This window comes from Pipistrellus hanaki (genome assembly GCF_964339955.1).
Source record: "Pipistrellus hanaki genome assembly, chromosome: 11".
Classification (NCBI taxonomy): Eukaryota; Metazoa; Chordata; class Mammalia; order Chiroptera; family Vespertilionidae; genus Pipistrellus; species Pipistrellus hanaki.
The window spans coordinates 38,622,712-38,643,901 of NC_140513.1; the positions used below are offsets into that span (position 1 = coordinate 38,622,712).

General features: G+C 39.0%; 1 protein-coding gene across 14 annotated transcripts in view; it reads left to right on the forward strand.

Moving 5' to 3' along the window:
* Positions 1-21,190, forward strand: part of TRPM3 (transient receptor potential cation channel subfamily M member 3) — a 662,437-nt gene that overhangs the window by 540,356 nt on the left and 100,891 nt on the right. For all 14 annotated transcript variants that reach the window (XM_084899451.1, XM_084899455.1, XM_084899457.1 and 11 more), the window contains one exon: positions 12,807-12,879. In XM_084899451.1, coding sequence (XP_084755577.1) covers positions 12,807-12,879 — 73 coding nt within the window. The remainder of the gene's footprint in view (positions 1-12,806; positions 12,880-21,190) is intronic.

Here is a 21,190-nt window from a genome sequence, read left to right on the forward strand (position 1 = left end):
TTTATTTCAGACTCCCTGCTAGGCACTTCGCTTAGATTTCACTTAAGACTCAAAACAATGCTGAGTGACAGGTGTTATTTCTCCAGTTTTACAGATTAAGAAATTTGGTTTCTTGCCTAGATCAACATGATAACTGAAATGGCCAGGATTCAAGCAAGGATGTGTCTAATTTCAGCACATTTGCTCTTTTCACTCTGTGACACTATTTCTAAGGAAAAAAGAGAGAATAGTGGGAATAATAATCTCTCAAAGAACTGAATAACTGTGCTTCTCATTTATTTTTCTTCCTCCCCTTTTATTTGTTCATTCCATCTCCCCAGGCCCCCATTTCACATTGTAAGAAACACGCATGTTCGTTGGCAGGGAAAATAATCCCTGTCATAGATAGCACTTTCTGAAACGCTAAAGTCAGAAAGCCACTCTGAATGCAGGCTCTTTTTCCATGGCTCTTATAGAAATCTCCTCTCATAATACCTATTTCAGAGCCTCAGTGCAGCAGACCTTAATGCACCATTCTCAACCCTTGACCTTCAGAGAGATGCCCTTGACTAGCTGAGAGTTCCAGAAAAAGGCCAGATAATGCCCCCACCAACATCCCCAAAACTCAGGTCACTCAAGAACTAACTTGTAAACTCCATTATGAGTGAAAATGGGGACAGGGTGATAGAGTACCCCAATATAACGGATAGAACTTGAAATTGCCTAGACTTGTCACTGGCCTATCACTAGCTTTAAATGCCCAAGTTCCAACTCTGCCAAAGATAAAATGTTTCTTGACAACCCGATTTCCAACCAGACCTCAACCATCTGCCATCCATGAGCCATAATCTCTTTGTCTTCCTCTTTCATTGGTCCTCGGAAGCCCTCCATCCCCACTGCAGCTGTTTCATCTCCTTGGTGAGGGTGGATTCTGTCGCTCTGCCAGCTTAGCAGACTTGGTAGCTTTCTCAGCCCCAACAGGATAAGCCAGAGGGCTCAGAGAGAATTTTCTAAACCTCCTCACAACATGCCGACACACTCCCAGACACCCTGTGGGCATGGGCACACAGAGGGCAGGCAGCAGAGCAGATGCCAGGCACAGCACACCTCGTACACAAATAAACACGGGCAGAAGCAGCCAAAGCTCACGGGAGAAAAATCCAAGTAGGAAATTCATCTCTTTTGAAATCCAAATTATCACACATGCAACCAAATTGTAAGCATTGAACAAAAGTCCCCAAGAACTGCCAGTGGCATCCGTGAGGTGGGCTCCAGCTTGGAATATCCATTCACATTCCATTTACAGTCTACTTCTGTCACACAGTACAAGGTAAAGTCTGCCTGATACCTGCAACTGTTCACCAAACTACTTTTGTCATCATTCATTTCACATTTCTTGAGATCCTGCCATGTGCCAGACCCCATTCTAGTGGGGAAGCGATGATAAAGAAATACAAAATAAATATATGAAAGGGAAGAGGGAATGATCTTGTGCTACTAAATCAAGGACTACAAGGATTAAAAATTTGCCATCAGATTTAGCAAAGAGTTCACTGGTGACCTTGAGATTTAGCAAAGAGCTCATTGGTGATCTTGAGAAGTACAGTGGTGTTGTGGGTGAAAATCCTGAATGGTGTGCATTCCAGAGAGAATGAGACTGAAAGAAGTGGAGACAGAATAGAAAATGATTTTGATAAATTTTGCACTAAAGGAATACCAAAAATGGGAAAGAAGCTGGGGGAGACTAGATATCAAGGGATGATACCACAATAACTCTTTCCTGAAATATTGATCTGAAATACTTATCCTACCTTTGCCTTTTTTCATACTATTTATAAAAATACATTTTTAGGGTTAAACCATTCATTGCTTCATTGTGAACTTCCCCCACTGAAAACACTGAGGTTGTTTTAAGCTCAGGAAAAGGTACTGTCAGTGAACTAAGCCCTCTCACCCATGCTTTAAGAAAAGTGTAGATGTCTGGTTATAACACCCAAGTCAGTGCTGCTAACAGTTTCTTAAAACTGCTTTTTATAAGGGAGCTATCTGGGCAAGTATACACTTTGGGGTCATCCTGTTATCAATGTCATGACCCTATTGAGAACACTTGAAAAAAAAACTTTGTACTTAGAAGCATGCCAACCCCACATCAGCCTAACAAAGCCCTCCCTAACCATTAAAAATGCGTGTGAATGCTGGTTGTAGCATCTACTGAGGACTGTGTAATATTCTAACATTTGAACAGAAGATAATCGTTAAATATTATAATGCAGAGGTGACCCTTCCTACTTGACCCTTTTTTACTCCTAAAGCTTACATAATACAATTAGGTAGTTTTTTATTTATTCGATGTCCAAACATTTTGTTGGACAATTTGCTGAGTTGGTGAGAATCGTGGATTCTTAGACATCCTGGTATGTGAGGGAGTCAATGCCTCCTAGAGAACCTGTGTCCCCTGAATACACAGTTCCAAGTGAGGGGGCCACGAGGTCAAAAGAAATTGCAGGACAAAAGAAATACAAAGATCCAGCTTGTACTTGACGTCGGTGGTGAATGCGGCCTTTCACTGAGGAACTGCTGCCAGTCCTGCCTCGTTTGGTTTGCATTCTCCGTGAATGTGGCTACCACCCGGCCCTGCTGAAAGTTCACTGTAAGGCTCCTGCTTCCTCAGAATAATACAATCAGCAAGGCTACTTACATGCCAGCTGCTGACTAACAAAACTGTTAGTTATCTGTTATGGATGAGTCTTGGTCACTGTGCAGCATATTCTTTACAGGCAACAAAAGTTATGTCAGGGACACCGTTAGAAACCAATTAGAACTACAAATGGAAAACCTTTTTTATTCTTTCTCTCATGCATGCTCTACTTTTTTATTTTTTGTCTTTCTTTTCCTTTGGAATTGTTTTGCAAGCAGTATTACCAATATATCGATGTCTGATCAGGAGTGGTTCATTTTGTAAAATATCACTGAAATGAACTATTGATGAATTACATTTGTTTTCTTTTCTGGACTATGGTTCCCTAGAAAAATTATATCTTCTTGGCTGCATTTATTTTTTTAATACTTTTTTATGCATTTGGAAACAAGAAATAAAGGCCTTGTGCGGTAGGAGGAGATAGGATTCTTCCACAGTTTTACAGGAAATGCATTTCAGGGATGCACACATAGGAAGATTGGAGGCATAGAGGCAAGATTTATTGGAGTGAAAACAAAAGCCTGCCCTTAGGTACAGCATCAGGCCCAGTCTCAACCACAACCAGTTGGCTCTGCTCTGTCTCGTTCCAACCTCTGGGACCACTTTCAGGCTCACACTTTCCCACCAAGCCCAGGAGGGCCAGGACCCTGAGCTGCCGTGCCATTATCCTGGCATCTGAGGCTCCAGTAGTCCAGCACAGTCTCTGTTCACATCCAGTCCGCTAAGGGCGCTGTGCTTCAGCCTATAGGCTGCTGAAGAGACCTCAAGCCTTTGTTAAGTTTTGATTATATGTCCTTGGGTTTGGGCGAGATCAGGCTTTCTTTCAAAGCATCCAGTCCTTGTGCTGGTGCCTCTCCTTATACAATCCCTTTCCTGGGTCTTTCGAGGTTTCATGTCCTTATTCTATCCAATCATTTTCCATGATTTTTCCAGGCTAGACTCCTCACTTTATGGTTGCCATTCTGGCTTCTACTACATGCGCCTCAGCAGAGACATTTTCCCCTCAGTTATCCTTCCCCCTGTTAATCTGGGCGATTGCCCACCCCTTATTCCCTGGGGAGATTAGAAAACCTGCTCTGGGATTAGCATTTGTTTGGCAGAGGGTGTAGCTGTTCCCTGGAGTCTGGGAAGCTGCCCCTTCCTAGTTGATCTGGTTTAATTAGATGTTTCTTTCCTGTTGATATCTAACTAACTGCCTACTGTAACACTTGGATTTTGGTGGAGCTGAAATACTGGGAAATATTAGAGGGAAATGTTTTTTCAAGAGAGAGCTTATTCACCAGCTCATAGGCTAATTTTAAGCAGTTAATAGCCCCATGACAGGCCTATATTTTGATAGGAAGATATTTGAGAAAGAGAGCAACTATTTGGGGAGTGAAGGATTTGCATAGCAGTTGCTGGAACAACTGGCTCCCAGCCTGTCCAAACATTCTCCCAGATTCATAACATAAAATTAATGTATCAGAATGCACCTCCTGAGAGCTAAAACAACCAATTCACAAGCTGTCCTGCTCCCTGTTAGGGCTGAGCTGGGTCTCTGTCCTTCTGGATCCAAAGCATTCAAAACTAGGCCAAGTTCTTAAGCCCCTCAGGGAAATTACCTGCTTATTATCACCTCATCATTCTGGCACTATAAAAAAGCAAGCATAGGGAAGTTACTCACCCCTATCAAGACAAAATAGTTACTCATCTGCTTCTATTTGCTGCCACGGTTCTTAATTCTTCGGGGTGAATTTTCATTTGTGTTCATCGTTAACCTGGTCCACTCATCTAAGATATTGGTCACTTCATTGGAAGCTAAAGGACAGAGCAGCAGAGGGTCCTCAAAAGAAAGAAACAGTAGGGATTGTCAAGATTAAATTCACCTGTTCGTTTTACAGATACAGAAACTAGGACTTTAAATAATAGCAACAGCATTTATTGAACACCTGCCATTTTCCAGGTGGCTTGGTTTTTTGAGCTTATCTGTCAAACTAGTTAAACTTCTCCAAGAATTTGCCAAACTCCTTTCTAACTATTTTACTCATATTAATTCACTTTTCTCATAGCAACTTATGAGGGAGTTATCATTACTGTCCTTTTGTGTATAAAACAAAAAGATGATTTGTTCATGCTAACAGAACTAGTTAACTAGCCTATTATATGGTTACATATCATTTTATTATTTATAACATTTATTTATTTGATAATGCATATCATATAAATTATTTTATGTAATAAATATTGAAATTATAAAAATCAATTTTTTCTAAAGGTTTCTATACATCAAGTATTTCATTCAAGTCTTTTAATAAGTCCATCATATCTTGATAAGGAAAACCAAGAAAAAATAATATGCCATATTCCATAGAGTAAAGGTCCTCTGATTCCACTAGATACTGAATTAAAACACCAACTTTGCATCTAGAGAAGGTGTTCCAAATTATCTATTGAATCAAAATCTGAAAAAAGAGTCAAAACAGTGGCTTTTATGGGTCCAGAGACTAAATTGATGTTAGTTGACAATCAGACAGAATATTTGAACTAGGGATAATTCTATATGTGTTTAATGTGTGTGTGTGTGTGTGTGTGTGTGTGTGTGTGTGTGTGTGTAATGTGTATATTTGGTATGTATTAGTGTAAATGTAGACTAACATTCTTAGCTTCTTTTGATTTATACTTTAGTCAAATATTTACAAAATTTTTAAACATGGCCATTTTAGAAACTGTAGGTAAAGCCCAATAAAAATTTAAATCAAAAAGCAGAGTGTCCAATATTTTTCACAAGTCAGTAAGTTACCAGTGACAAGGAGGAAGTCTCATCCCTAATTTCATTTTAAACCTAGAAATGCCTCTTTTCCTCATATCACAAATATAGGATAAATCACTATAAAAAAAAAAAAAGGCATGCTTAAGATGCTTTATTCAGAAAGCTGCTAAAAATGTGCTCTTCCTTTAGGTGCCTTTCTAGTTCTTTCTCAGCCTTTGTCACATTGGCCTGGGTAGTTCTGGGTCTGTGATTGCTGAGTGTGATCAATGGAGAATGCTTGAAGATAATTGAAAGCTCAGCTTGAATGGGCCTATAAAAGTAGCCAATCTACTTGAAATTACAACCTGGACTCCTTGAAATGAAACTTGTCATGCCCAGCAAAACTGTCTGTCATATCTGGGAATTCTTAGAGGAATTGAACTAGCCTGACAGATAGACTCAAAAACCAAGTAACCTGGAAAATGTCCCTGAGTTTTCCCTTCCTTCACATAATCAGGGATGCTAATGGTCGTGCCTGGGCTGTCTTCCACGTTAGTTCCTGGTAGCACAGTGGTCATGTTTAGGTGGTCTTTGCAAAAAAGATGATGAGATCCTTGATAAGATAATTGTCTTGAATAATGAACGAATTTGTCATTCAGATCATATTTCTTCTTTTGGGAAAAAAAAAATCTTTTCATTGTCTGATTTGAGGGACTATTTCACTTCTATCAAGTCATAGGTCCATGAAGTTCTAGTACATTTGAATGTGGCCTTACTGGCTCTTTGAAAGCTCCTAGTTAATATTTTTTGAAGGAAGAGAAGATGGAAGGGAGGGGAGAAATGAAGAGGGAAAGAGAAGGGAAGGTTGAAAATACAACCAAAAGAAATACAGGGTTTGTATGAGAGATATAGCATTTGAGTGTTTCTTGAATGTTCCCATTCATCTACCCATACATAAGTTTCAAGCTTAGGGATGTTTTGCTGCAGTGGACAGATAAGGAAGTGGTGAAAAAGAAAGAAACATCTCTCACTGATGTCCAGAAATGAATAACAAGGTGACAGGCCCAAAGACAGGTGCTGGACAGAATATAATTACATTCTGCTGTGTGCTACTGTTGCCACAGTTATGTGTAGTAGCTTTATAATTGCTAGCTAAAAATATTCACCTTTTCATGACATTCTCCCATGCCTCTTTTCTTTGGAATTTGACTTTCTTTAGCAACTTGCTTTATTCTGTGCTAGTTCTGCTTGGGGCATCTAAGGAATTCTCTACTTGAAAAGTCCAAAGGAGCTGATGGTCAATGATAAAGCCTGTTTGAATAATCTGACCAATCAGTAGGTTCCTTGCCAAAGCCACAGAGAAAACACTCTAGACTGACTTAGTAACCCTGACCCTTTCTTTGTATCCAGGCTTTTGTTTGTCTGTTCTCCTCCTCTGCAAGTTGATGGCTTTACAGGAAATAATAGGAAATAAATCCTGAACGTCAGAAAGCAAAAGGAAGAATAGCTAACTGTCATAATTCTTTTCCTCTAGCAGGTTTTTCTTTGCCTTTGAGCCCATTGAGTAGGGGAAGAGTCTGCACAAAATGAGGGGAAATGAGACTCCAGCAACAGAGCAGGTGGTTAGCATGGCCTGAGAGCTGTCAGACCTCCAGGGGGAGCAACAGGGCTCTGCTGCTGCTCCGCTGGTTCTCTCAGCAGGCTTTCCATTGGCTTGGAAGCTGTGGCCAGGGCCACTGAAGAAAGAACACTCCCTGTAACCTCGGTGTGGCTTCCATTCATTCTCCCACCCTTCCATTGACTGCAGTAATCAGTAGAATGAGTGGAGGCCTTCAGCAGAGGAGTGTTTCAGAGGACAGTGCGGGAAGGGAAATCCAGCTATGTCTTTGAATAAACTGCTTTAGCTTTAAGCCTCAGATATCTCTACTGGAAAACAAGAATATACTTTCCAGTGAGGGTAATTGGGAAGGTTAAGTGAGAGTTATACAGGTACAATGTCGAGGCATGCTTGCACACCATGGCTGCTATTATAAGGGCTCGCTTCTCTTCTCAACTGAGGCAGACATGTTTATTTCATTTAGTAACTGTAAGAGCCTGCAGATGTTCAATCCTTAACTTTCTAGTAGCAGAAAGAGCTCAAATAAGATTAACTAGAAAATTTTCCTGCCTAAAATATAATACTTAATTTACCTAAAGATCTCTTCTATAGAAACTTCAACTACTCAGAACCAGGAAATAAGACATTAAAAAAAAAAAAGACTTATTTGAATGCCAACATCAGTATCGGACAATCTGTGTACTAAATTCCACACAGTCATGGGCATTAAATCCCATAGAAACCACCGCTGTTCTGCTCAGTGTTGGTCTGGTATTCCTGCCCATTGCAGTTAGGAATCTGGGAGATAAAATGAATGGGGGTTGTTAGAAGAGTTAGAGAGTACAGTCAGGACCTTTTAAGTAGCAGACAAATAGCTCTAAACATGAGCAGACTGGGACCATTTATGGAAAGCCAGATAGCTCTACTTTTCTTGAGTCAATGATAACAACACTAGTCACAAAAGAAAGCAATGGATTTTCAATTTGTATATGTTGTCTAAGATGACAAATGTGTCTGTTACATTTTCAAAAACATTGACTTATTTTTAATCGGCATTAAGGGATAATCCCTACTTACCTGGAAACGTCATTTCTATTGAGCATTTCATTCTTTAATATCTCCAAATACAACAGGCATCATTGTATAACTGCACAATCGAGGTAATAGGGAATATGTGGAAAAATGCTAGCATTTGACGGAAGTGGTATATAGTCAAACATTTTTCTGATGGTTCTTTGTGGGAAAAGCAATGCTGATTGAAATGACATTCTGCCACCCAACAGAACAACACTCAAATTGCATATAGAGTTCTTTCTGGAGCAATGCTTATGTATTTAGCATTCCCCAGTCACATGACTCATGAGACCACTGTATATATGTGTGTATGTGTGCACATGCACCTATCTCCTTATGGTTGTGATAGGGAAATGACTAGGTGTAAAACCTCCCTCCTCTTTTGCTCTCCACAGAGAGCAATTTGAAGAGCTTCTGTTCTTAGTTTTGGGATTCTCCCTGTACATACACATTGCTCTGTGGCAGTTACAATCTCAAAAGTTATAAAGACCTCCCTTTCCCCACTTTCAGAATCTCCCCAGGGCCATGGCATAGCTCTATTCAAAGACCTTTCTACAAAGAGCTTGCTCTTTTTACTCATCAGTGCAGAGGTTTCAAGGGCCTGTGAGCAACAGAGACTCTATCCAGTTTGGTAGAGCACAGAGCACTGTCTGATTCACCTTCTACCCTCCAGGGTGCTGCCCTGGGCCTACGTTCTACTTTTGAGTCAAAAAGGATATAAGTTATGGATAAACCCTTCACCTTCCCCCAAATTATTCCAGCTTCCCTATTTCTGTCACAAGTGGTCCCATGCTCTCAGCAATGAGGCTGGAAAACTAATAAGAGTCACCTTTGATCCCTCCCTGTCTCTTGACCCCTGAAAATCAACCGACCTCTGACCTGGAGAGGCTCTGAGCAGAGTCTTTAGAGCTGCACAGACCTGGGATTCAATCTTACCTCTGTTGTTTGCCAGCTAAATGCTCCTGGGTGCTCTTGGCTGAGCCTCATAGGATTAATAGATATAAAATGCTTGATATATACCCTGGTATATAGTGAATTATGTCCAGATTTCTTAACCCTAAAAATCTTCCTTCATAAGTCACCTTCCTTTATAAGTCACCTTCCTTTATAAGTCGCCTTCCCTTTACCAAGTGCTCCAGCCAAGTTGAATATTCATATGTAATTTTTTGATGTTCATTTATCTCTTATTTTCTGTTATCATTTTTTTCTTCCTGATCCACCTCACACCACACTTCCCTACTGAATCTATAATACCTCACAAAGTCCAGATCAAATCCTGGACTTCTCAATGAAGTTCTTGAGTCACACCAGGCAGAAATGACCTACAGTCTTTCCCGAGTGGTAGTTTTCTTGTGACCATCATCTCAGCTCTCTCATTCTCATCATGTTTCAATCTCTTTCTCCCCACATGTTTTCCCATGTGACACATGTACATATGACATGGAACAGTAAATTAATTAACAGAGGGAGAGAGAAAATAATTATTTTGTTTGGGAGAAAAGCTATTCCTCTTAGTCATCTTTAAAAAAGTTAATAATCCCCAAATCTTGCAATTTTTTGAAGGATGTTTAACCCCAGAGCAGTTAACAACAATTGTTTACATAGTGGGCAACAATGAGAACATAGTCAACTATTCAATGGGAAGATACGGGCTGTGTGCCTGAATGAGCCCAAGGAGAGAGGGGTTACTGGGCTATAGGGAAGAACAATAGACTTGACAAACTGCATCATTCTTTCTTTTAATTAATTCCCTCTGAGCTAGAAAGAATAGAAAACTTTTCCAAGTAAGGTTAATTGTCAGTTGGTACAATATGATAGTGATGGGCTCTTCCTTTTAACATTTAGCAAGTGTCATGTTCTTCCACTGGCAGGTCAGAAAATGCAGCTTCGTTTTTAATTAGCCAAACTGGGTCAAGGGAAACCTGGTTACAGGGAAAACCTACCAGGGATGCTTTTTGTTGTCCTTTGTGTTTCCATTCTTGTCATCTGACAGAGGAGGCTCTTGCTTCTTATTCCTCTCAAGTGGCCCTAGAAAAAAGCTGTGGAGAAAACACAAATTACTATCTAGAACTGAAAAAAAAAAAAAAAAAGCAATTACAGCAGCATCTCCAGGCTGGGCACTGTGTAAACAAGCAGGGATTTTTCTCTGCTGGAGGGACTGAGCCAGGCACACGGGAACAAGAAGAGAGCAGCCCCTCACAGGCATGCAAGCTGAAAGGAAGAGGAGGGTCTACGAGGGTTTGACTTCCATGTAATGTTTCTTTGTGATTTTTCTATTTTATTTGCCATTGCTTAACACAAAATTATAATTGTGCATCTTCATGTGCAAATGCTTTCAAGTATTTTAACTCAAACAAACACAAAATTCAGAATTATCTTGGGACAGACACATATCCCAGGATGTCCTGGCACTGGCCCAATATGTCCTTCAAACATATGTGCACACATTTACAAAGCAGCCCCAGATTTTCTTTATCTTCTCTCGGGCTAGAAATTTACTTTAATAATGGTTCTTAGGACCACAGGTGACCTTCTTGACAAAATGGCAGTATCTGTTTTGCTTATGATTAGCCTGCAAAGCTGCAAATGCTATTGAGCAATACAATGAAAACCTGATTCTTTGAAATGACCATGATTTTGATCAAGTGAAAAGTAAAAATGAATGAACAAATTGCCATGTAATTCTAATTATAGAGGATATTATTTAAATAATAAGAGTTCTAAGAATAACTACATATCAATAAATTTTAAAATAAGCTCAACCAATGGACACAGACAACAGGGGGGTGAGGGCATAAGTGGTGGGGGGAGTGTTGGGGGACTATAAGGGGATGAAGACACATATGTAATACCTTAAATCAATCAATAAAATAATAATAAATAAATAAAATCTACATGACATGTTTGATTATCTAAGAAAATATATGAAATTGATTGAAGGAGAAGCAGAAAACCTAAATTGACCATAACTTGAAAAATTCATAAAAGTGATCTATCCCTATAAATGCTTCAGTGCTAGATAGTCATGGTTCAATTCCCATTATGGTATATGCCCGGGTTGCAGGCTTGATTTCCCAGTGTGAGGTGTGCAAGAAGCAGCTGATCAATGATTCTCTCTTGTCAAGTTTCTATCTCTTTCTCTATCTCCATCTCACTTCCTCTCAGAAATATCTATCTATATCTATCTATCTATCTATCTATCTATCTATCTATCTGTATGTATGTATGTATATATTAGCCAAAACTCCACTTTTGCCCCCAGATTTTTAATCCAGGGAAACCTCAAATTTTCTTCCCATGAGTGCAGAGCAGATAAGATGTGCCTCTCACCTCCCAGGTGGATTCTTTGGGGGCATCAAGAGCTATTTGAGGCAATGTCCAATGGCACTTTGGCCAAACTATGGTTGCACAGAAGCAGATTTCTGTGGAAATCCTATGGAATTGGGGCACATCTCTACCAAATGGGTCTTACCAAAAGTCTCAACTGTGACCCATAAGCCAAACACAGTACCTAAATGCATCTTGTCTGGCTCTCTGTATTTTTTACATTTTTTCAGTTCAAGTGCCTGTGAAGGTATTTCATCTTGAAATCTCTGCCTTATAATCATTCCAGGACATAAACTGATACAAAAGAATTAGACAACACACAAGTGCTTATATGATCTTTTTCCTTCCCCTCATGTTTTCCCCAAAGATTGAGGCACAAGACAAAAAAGTGAGATTTACTGAGTTCCAGCCACAGCTGTCCTTCTATCTAGTTGTTGACCTTAAGCATTAAGTCTTTTTCTCTGGGCATTAGACCAGAAAATTTCTAAGGCAACTGAGAGTTTAACAGTTGATGGTTCTGTGTCCATTTTATCCACCATAATAGAAAAACTTAGAATTATATATTAACACATTCTATAAAGTTTACTCCCTATGTAATTGGAAATAGGCAAGCACTATTATTTTCCCATTTACAGACAGGAAAATCAATCCCTAAAGTAGTTGAATACAATAGTAATTCAGTGTATGTAGCTATTCTAAAAATCTTTTGACTTCCTTAAGTAGCTTCCCTCTGACTTGGGGGGGAAAAAAGTCTTTATTGTTCTTAAGCATTATTTGGGGGCTTTGTGTTAATCCAACATGTATTAATTCTTCCCCAGAAAACAATTTTCTCCCCTGGATATACTACTTAATTATTCTCAAGATGTTTCAAGGTTATGGAAAGAACTGAAGGATCCAGAGGCATCACAACATTGAAAACCTTGAGTAACAATTGCTGAGGAGTAAGTGTAGGGATGGCTATATTGCACACATACATATACATGCATGCATATAGACACATAACAGGGCCATTTACTGAAGGACATACTAACTCACTATTTTTAAACACTTAATTACTCAACTCATCATTTACATTATGGTTTACACATTTCTGTAAATACGACAAGTTTTAATTTTACAACTGAAAGGTTAGTAGAGGACATTGTCCTTGGTTTCTGGTTTCTCCTCGTTGTCACTGTAATCAACACAATTACCTAAGATGGTCTCTGGTAGGAGGTGGTTGAGGCATCTCCCTCTCAGTGAACTGCAGAGCCCTCTAGTTGAATACTTGCAGTGTATGCTTTCCCTGTGGTTAAGAATCTGCCTTAAAGATGTTGAAATAGTCTGCATTCAGATATGATCTCAATAATTTAATTTCTCTTGGGGGGAAGATGCATTGCTAATGGCCATGTCTCACATTGCAGATTACAGTATTTCGGATGGGATCAGAAGGACACCAGGATATTGATTTAGCTATCCTGACAGCTTTGCTCAAAGGTAAGAGTTGCTGTGTCCAGAGAATGCAAAAATAATTTAAATCAATTAACATAGCAACTTTATGTACCTTAATAGTGGATATAAATCCACATGATATCATGACACATCCTATCCTAGATAGCATAAGAACCTCTCCTGTAAGACACTATTACTGCTATTAAATTTTTTCTATAATGGAGCTGTTATAGAATGACTCAAGTTCATAAAACTTAAGTATAATACAATTCAGTCATGTCCACTGAATCATAAAACTACATAAAGTTAACAGGCTACTGTAATATGTAAGAAACTGAGTTACTGAAGTTGTTTAATAATTATTGCCCTAACTACTTTTAAAAATCACTTAATTTGGCATAGATAGATAGGTGATAGACATAGAGATATCATAATACATTAAAATGAAAAATTTCTAAAACCAGTTAGAGCAAAAGAGAAAGAAACCAAAAAAGTAGGCTACTGTACTTTTTATAATTGAAATTATAAAGTGTTTCATCTGTCCCAGGTTAAGAACCTCTGCTCTAAAGCATTTGATACCAGTGAAATAAAAAATATATACATGCACAAGAATTAAGGGACCGTGCATCGGTTGAACCACAAAGCATACTCTGGGCCCCCTTCTCCATTTATGAGACAAAATTAAAAGTTGAGGCAAGTAACTCTCTGATATCTGCTAATTCTATATAATAAAAGGCTAATATGCAAATTTACTGAACAACCACTCACTATGATGTGTACTAACCACCAGGGGGCAAACCTCAATGCAGGAACTGCCCCCTGGTGGTCAGCATACTCCCACTGGGGGAGCGCCGCTCAGTCAGAAGCCCTGAGCTCACAGCTGGCAGCTTAGGCCCGCTTTCCAGGGATGTCAATTAGACATCCCTGAGGGCTCCCAGACTGCAAGAGGGCACAGGCTAGGCTGAGAGATGCCCCTGAGAACATAAATTTTGTGCACCAGGCCCCTATAGTCTTATATGAAACTAAGAAAACATAATAAAACCGATAGCTAACATTTAGGATTTTTTAAGTACCCAACACTGTGTTAGATGCATTCAGTGTATAAATTCATTTAATCTGACCAGTTCATTATAAGGTCCATTTTATAAATAGGGAAATTCAATAATATGCCCAAGTTCAGACAGTCTGAACTCATAGACCTCACTTATATATACCTCCAAGGCATTCCAGTCCCATTGGTAATAAGATGTGGAGCATCATATTTATCACCTTGAACCAAAATGGAGATGTTGCTCAATTATTAAAACATATTACTATTGCCCTGGCCAGTGTTCTCAGTGGTTAAAGCATGAGCCCCATGAACAAAGGGTCTTGGGTTTGATTCCTGGTCAAGAACATGTACCTGGTTTGCAGGTTCAATGCCCTGGCCCCAGTTGGGGTGCATGTAGGATGCAACCAATCAGTGTGTCTTTTACCTTGATGTTTCTCTCCCTCTCCCTCTCCCTCTCCCTCTCCCTCTCCCTCTCTCTGTTTCTCTCTCTCTTCTTCCCTCTCTCCCTCTCCCTCTCCCTCTCCCTCTCCCTCTCTCTGTTTCTCTCTCTCTTCTTCCCTCTCTTCCTCCCTCCCTCCCTCTCCATCTCTCCCATCCACTTTCTCTAAAAAGCAATGGAAAAATATCCTCAGGTGAGGATTAACAAAAACAAAAACAAAAACATATTAGTCATCATATATCGTCCATTGAAAATATTTTCTTCCTCTTTCAGTATTTTGTGATTTAAAATTGTGCTTTTCCTTTAAATCAGTCTTAGAATTTATTTGTTGTAATGTTTTCTGAATGTTTTATTCATAATAGAGCATAGGAATATATTTTATATTATAATCAAGTAGTTATACATATTTCGAAAACTGAAATTAAGGTGAGTTAATGTTTTCATAGATTCTGGATGGTGAAATTCTATATTTTTTTTATCATCTTTAATGTGACTATATCCCACTGAAAAGGTATCATGACCCACTAATGGGTCATAACCTGAAGTTTATAAAACACTGCCCTAGAAGATTAAAGGAAATTGTGATTCTCTAAAAATTAACATTTTAATCACTATAATGAACCTTATTTATGTAGCAGTTGATGCTAATGGGAATTTATGCTGTTAAAAGATTATGGCGTGTCAACTCTATTTTGCAAAGGCTTTTAAATGCTCTCTGATTTTGACCCAGTTGGTTTGTGGAGTATATCAAGCATATTCTTTTGCTGACTTTCTTAGAGGCCAAGAGCATACTTGTATCAGTTGCGGATTCTTTAGTTTGTTAAATTATTCTTCCTATGTCTTTTTTATTATGCCTGAGCATCTAACATTGTTTGCACTTAATTGTTCTACAATAATACTTAGTTTTCAGTTATCTAATGCATGAGGAGTCTTTGTATAGTACAGTTCTTATTCTCTCCATTATCAGAGAAAACCAAAAGTTAAATAGGAGAAGCAGGAGAGAGCTATGGAACTAACCACTGGTTGGTCCATAAATCCAGATCCTGTGGGGCATGAGGGAAGGGAGACAGGAAACCAGGTAGCTTTGGGGAAAGTCTACTTTGCTGCCCTTGTTTCAGATCCCATTGGGTTTAATTTTCTTCCAGATCTGTATGTATAAAAGAATACAGTTTATGACACAGACCTATTGAGTATCTGTTCAAAATGAAGAGAACAAAGTGAATACTGTCACAGAGATCTGAGGCCCTTATCTTTTTCAAAGGATAGCCTGGGGTAGCTTTGAGAATAGGTGACATTACATATGTCATTCACATTAAGTAACCATTCTCTGAGATTTATGGTCTGAGGCTGGAGATTGTATACCCTTCTTCCCCCTATCACTTCCCCCTTCCCTAGCCACACACACCCAGGGGAATCTAAGGAGATGGCACAGAGTATAGTTGCCAGAGAAAACACAGCACAGTGAATGTCCAGATAAACAACAAATTTGGAACGTAATCATGTCCCAAATATTGCATGGGGCATACTTACACTAAAAAAAACACAAACAAACAAACATATAAACATAACACATTGATACAGACAGTAGTGTAGTGCTAGCCAGAGGGAAAGGAGGTGGGGACTAAGTGGAGGTGGGTAAAGGGGGGGAATGGGATGGAAAGAGACTTTGCTTGGAGTGGTAGGCGTGGCACAGTGTGCAGATGATGTTTTGTTGAGTTGTACATTTGAATCCTATATGGTTTTGCGAATCAATGTCACCCCAATAAGCTCAATTGGAAAAAAAAAAAAAAAAAAGAATCTAGGAAGGTCACCTAGTTTCTTTGACTGCCAGGCCCTGCCTAAACAATAGCAACCAGGAAAAAAAACTTACACTGGAAAAGACCCTAAATTTATCTTAAACTATCAGATATTGCCAACAGCTCTCTCAGTCACCTCCTACTGTCTGTGTCTCTCATGCAGCAGCATAAATCTCTTGATCCAGGCTCAATGAAGCCAGAAAATATCTGCTCATAGCAGAAGTTGTAAATAGTGTTTGACCCTTTCTGTGGATAAAATTACTCCCGATTTTTTTCTTTTTTCTTTTTTTGTACACCTTGGATTTGACCTTGGAAAATCAAATAATGTGGGTGTACACTCTCATAACTATACATGCACTAAAGAATAATATGTGTTGATTGCTGCCCTTCCTAAATGAGAAATTCTTTTTCTTTTGAGTTTAATCGTCATTGGTAAAGAAGTTCATCTGCAGCATGGAGAGAATGTAAAGTTTACTGCTTACTTCTTTTTTCTGGAAAACAACTTAAAAGGGCTTAAAGAAAGTTCAAAACATTGTGCTCCCAACTGTCCAGATCATCAAAACAAGGAAATTCTGAAAAATAGTCACAGCCTGAGGAGTCACAGCACCAAGGCCTCTAGTTAACTATAAAAGTCAAGTACATATATGATCAAAGTATTATACCACATATAGGAGATATGACGACTAAATGTAATGTGGCTTCTTGGATGTAATCCTTGAGCAGAGAAAAGAAAGTATTAGGTTAAAAACTGAGAAAATATGATAGGAAAAGGAGAAAGCATCTTATTGAATCCTATATAATAAAACTTTAATATGCAAATCGACCAAATGGCAGAATAACCGGTAGCTATGACATGCACTGACCAACAGAGGGCAGGCCCTTTTTGCAGGAGCTGCCCCCTGGTAGTCAGTGTGCTCCCAACCAGGGGAGCACTGATCAGTCAGAAGCTAGTCTCATAGCTGGTGAGCCTAAGCCAGCAGTTAGCTATCCCCAAAGAGGTCCCGGATTGCAAGAGGGTGCAAGCTGGGCTGAGGGACCACCTTACCCCCACCCTAGTGCATGAATGCCATGCACCAAGGCCTCTAGTTAACTATAAAAGTCAAGTCCATATATGATCAAAGTATTATACCACATATAGGCAATATTTGCATAAAATATCTGAATAAATCACATAAGCATTTATAATGGCTGATCACTGTTGATTGAAGAAATGATTAGAAATACCATTGGAGAATCTAAGCAAGAGATACCTTGGTATGAATATAGAATTAACAACAAATAATTTGTAGGAAATCAAATTTCCCTATGATCTTATATAGTCAGTTCAGAGAAAATTACCTAGTGTCTACCATTTTATTTCACATGCTTTAGTCCTTCAGACATAATTCATGCTAATCAATACTAATAAACTAATTACTTATAGGTACTTAAGTAGATGATGACACTTCTTTTTAAGATACGCATTTGTAAGTTTGTTCAAACCTTAAAGAAAAAAAGTTTGAAATAAAAATTCAAATGCCAATCTGAAACTAATACAAAATAACAGTGAATGTAAGCTGTAATTGAAAAATCAAATTTTAAAATGTCAAATGCCAAAAGTATAGCCAATATATTCTAACTAACTTCAGGAAAACTTCAAAAATGCCATTGATCAATTTAGATCATACCAAACAAAGAAAATCTCTATGTTCAACCATTTTCCTTTAAAATTATATCTTTTAAGAAAACTAAATGAAAATAAAAGTGAATAAAATCTTTAAAAATATTTTTTAATATTTCAAAACTACTTCTGAATGCATGCTCCTCCAACTCTATGAACTACAAACTGCAGTTATTAAAACAAACTAGTACTGACATCAGTAGGCAATTAGTCTTGCTAAATAACTCATTTGTTAAGTGACTTACTCCATAGTGAAATAAAAATGTTGGAATACATTCTGAAGTAGTTTATGTCCAATGATTCTATGCACCAAATAGATCTCATAAACAACTAACTTCCTGGTATATTCGCAGAAGCTCAGATGACTCATGAATGGGTTTTATGGGAATTAATTATGGCCCAACTTTAAAGAGAAAAAAACTATTTCTAATTATGTGTTCCATCTTTCACATCCCTCTTTCTTGGGTATAGATAGCTTAATACAAGACTTGCATATTGCTTTCCTTTTAATAACTTTTTTTTTTAACCTGGAACTGTTTGGATAGTTTTATTAAGGAAAAAAAAAAGAGACATTGATGTTAATACTTTCATCACTCATGAGATACAAACTTATCATAGTTATTAAATATTATACAGATGGAAGTAGATGGAATTTTTACCAAGAGATCTGCAAAGTCAAAATGTGTGGCATCTTCACTTTATTTTAGATTCAAAATGGGATGGGGGTAAACTGTGGTTGAACAGTAAAATATTTCAGTTGAAAATGACTTAAATTTTTGGAAGAACATTTGTTTGCAACCTTAAGTTCTATATCTAATCTACCAGTCACTTGTGAAAGTAGAATAAAGACATTGCCAGACATGAGTCATCAAAAACTTCAATTCCCATGAACCACCTTCTTTGGAAATTACTGAAGCATGGGCCCCACCAAAATGAAAGAGGAAACAAAACAAAACAGAAAACATGGAACATACAAGACATGAGCTCTGACATAGGAGAGAGGTGTTGGAAATCCCTGGATGATGAGGAAGGAGAGGGTCAAGGTGACAGTTGTGCACCAGGTGTAGGAGGAGAAAGCAGGAGCTATCAGACCTCCCTTAGGCTTAAGTCTAACTGGCAGTGTCACTTCTGCTACATTCTACTGGCTAACGCCAGTCACAAGACCAGCCCAGATTCAGTGCAGGAGTGGGGAAATACTAAGAGTGTGAATACTGGGACATAGAGTCCCTTGGAAACTCTCTTTGAAGGCCAATTACCAAGGAGAACCAAAATAATCAGCTACTAGAAATGAATGATTGCCTATGGGGAAAGAGAACTGGGGTGATGAGATTTGTGATTTTTTAAAATATATTTTTATTGACTTCAGAGAGGAAGGGAGAGAGAGAGGGGATAGAAACATCAATGATTAGAGAGAATCATTGATTGGCTGCCTCCTGCATGCCCCCTACTGGGGATTGAGCCTGCAACTGCAAACTGGGCATGTGCCCTGGACCAGAATCAAACCCGGGGCCCTTCAATCTGCAATCTGAAGCTCTATCTACTGAGCCAGACCAGCTAGGGCGAGAGTTGTGATTTTTATAACAAATCTCTGCATGCATAACTTTAGTAAAAGTAAAGTACAAAACGGTCCCTGGATTACCTTTTCAAATAAAGAGACAATGAGTAAAAGAAAAAAATACCTAAAGTTAGGAATCATCAATGCAACAATTTCAGCAAATGTCCCAGAACTCCAGAGCATATTTTTTTTTGTTCTTGTTTAATATTTTATTGATTTTTTTACAGAGGGGAAAGAAGAGTGGTAGAAAGTCAGAAACATCGATGAGAGAGAAGCATCGATCAGCTGCCTCCTGCACAACCCCCACTGGGGATGTGCCCTCAACCAAGATACTTGCCCTTGACCAGATTCGAACCTGGGACCCCTCAGCCCGCAGGCCAACGTTCTATCCACTGAGCCAAACCAGTTTCCGACAGAGCTTATGTTTCTATAAAATCCTGCTAAAAATCACAATATGGAGAATACAATTATTTTAATTACCAAGAGGTAGAAATGAATTCATATTTCTCATATCACAAGCAAGCAGAATAATCCAATAGATACAATAGATGCTTTCTTTCTTTCTTTTATTCCATCTTGCGTTGATAATGTTTCTCAGTTTTGCATATTGTGCATAATACAGAAACACTTGCATTACATTTTTTAGCATGTCAATGGGAAATTTTGTGAGGTATTGGCTTCTTTTATTGCAGAAAGGGCACGATAAAGAGGACCCATAGGTAGATAGGTCAGCAACAAAGAAGGAAGTAGCATGATGCCTTACAGTGTTATTAATCATAAGCCATAGAATTCATTTGTCCTTTCAGCTTGCATATTTTATTGGGGCATGAAAAAGCAGTGGCAATATTTACTGCAGAAACCCTTGACAGGTATCATTACCTAGACAACCTGACTTTGTAAGCTTTTCGTATAGCTTTGGTCCATAAAGGTCTAGTATTCTAGCTCTGAGACCTTACACAGAAGACTCAGACTAATTAAATAAGAGAAAAGAAAAAAGCTTAGACCCAGTGGTTAGGAAGTGTAAGGACCCATGAGAGAAAGAGTCCAGCTGTCATTGCAGGCAGGATACTGTGCCAAGAGGAGGAAGGGGAGCCTTCAGTCCCAGGGGAGCCCTGGGCCACCTCGGACAGGCCAGGGAAGATGCAGCAAGTCCCTGAGCAGCTGGCAGCAGGTGCCACGCCCAGGAGGGGTCTCCTGTCACACCACAGGGGAGGGGCCAGATGCCCTTTCCTGACTGAGCGTGGTTGTGGCTCCTTAGAAAACACCCCGTGTCCCTGGCCTAAGCTGCCCAGGCACACATACATAATCAGTCTTCTTAACTTACATTCTTAGGAAATAATCATGTTCTTTTTTTTTATAATATATTTGTATTAATTTTTTACAGAGAGAAAGAGAGAGGGATAGAGAGTTAGAAACATTGACCAGCTGCCTCCTGCACACACTGGGGATGTGCCCGCAACCAAGGTACATGCCCTTGACCGGAATCGAATCCAGGACCTTTCAGTCCTCAGGCGGATGCTCTATCCACGGCCTGAGGACTGAAAGGTCCCAGATTCGATGCTCTATGCACTGAGCCAAACCAATTTCGGCTAATCATGTTCTTAGAATCCAAACAGAGCATTTATATCTAAATCGAGGCTCTTTCATTGTAACAAATTTACCTCTTCTTCTGTCGATCTTAGCACCTTACAAGCTTCACTCAGGGGAGTGTCTAAAGAAAAAAACCTCAACAAAAGGTAGCATTTGATCGGCTCCCCAAGCTCTGTCAGAGGACTACTCCTAATGCCACTGGTGATTCTGTCATGCTTATAAACCCTGGGTGATTTAGGGACCTCAGTTCTTAATCCTGAGAAGG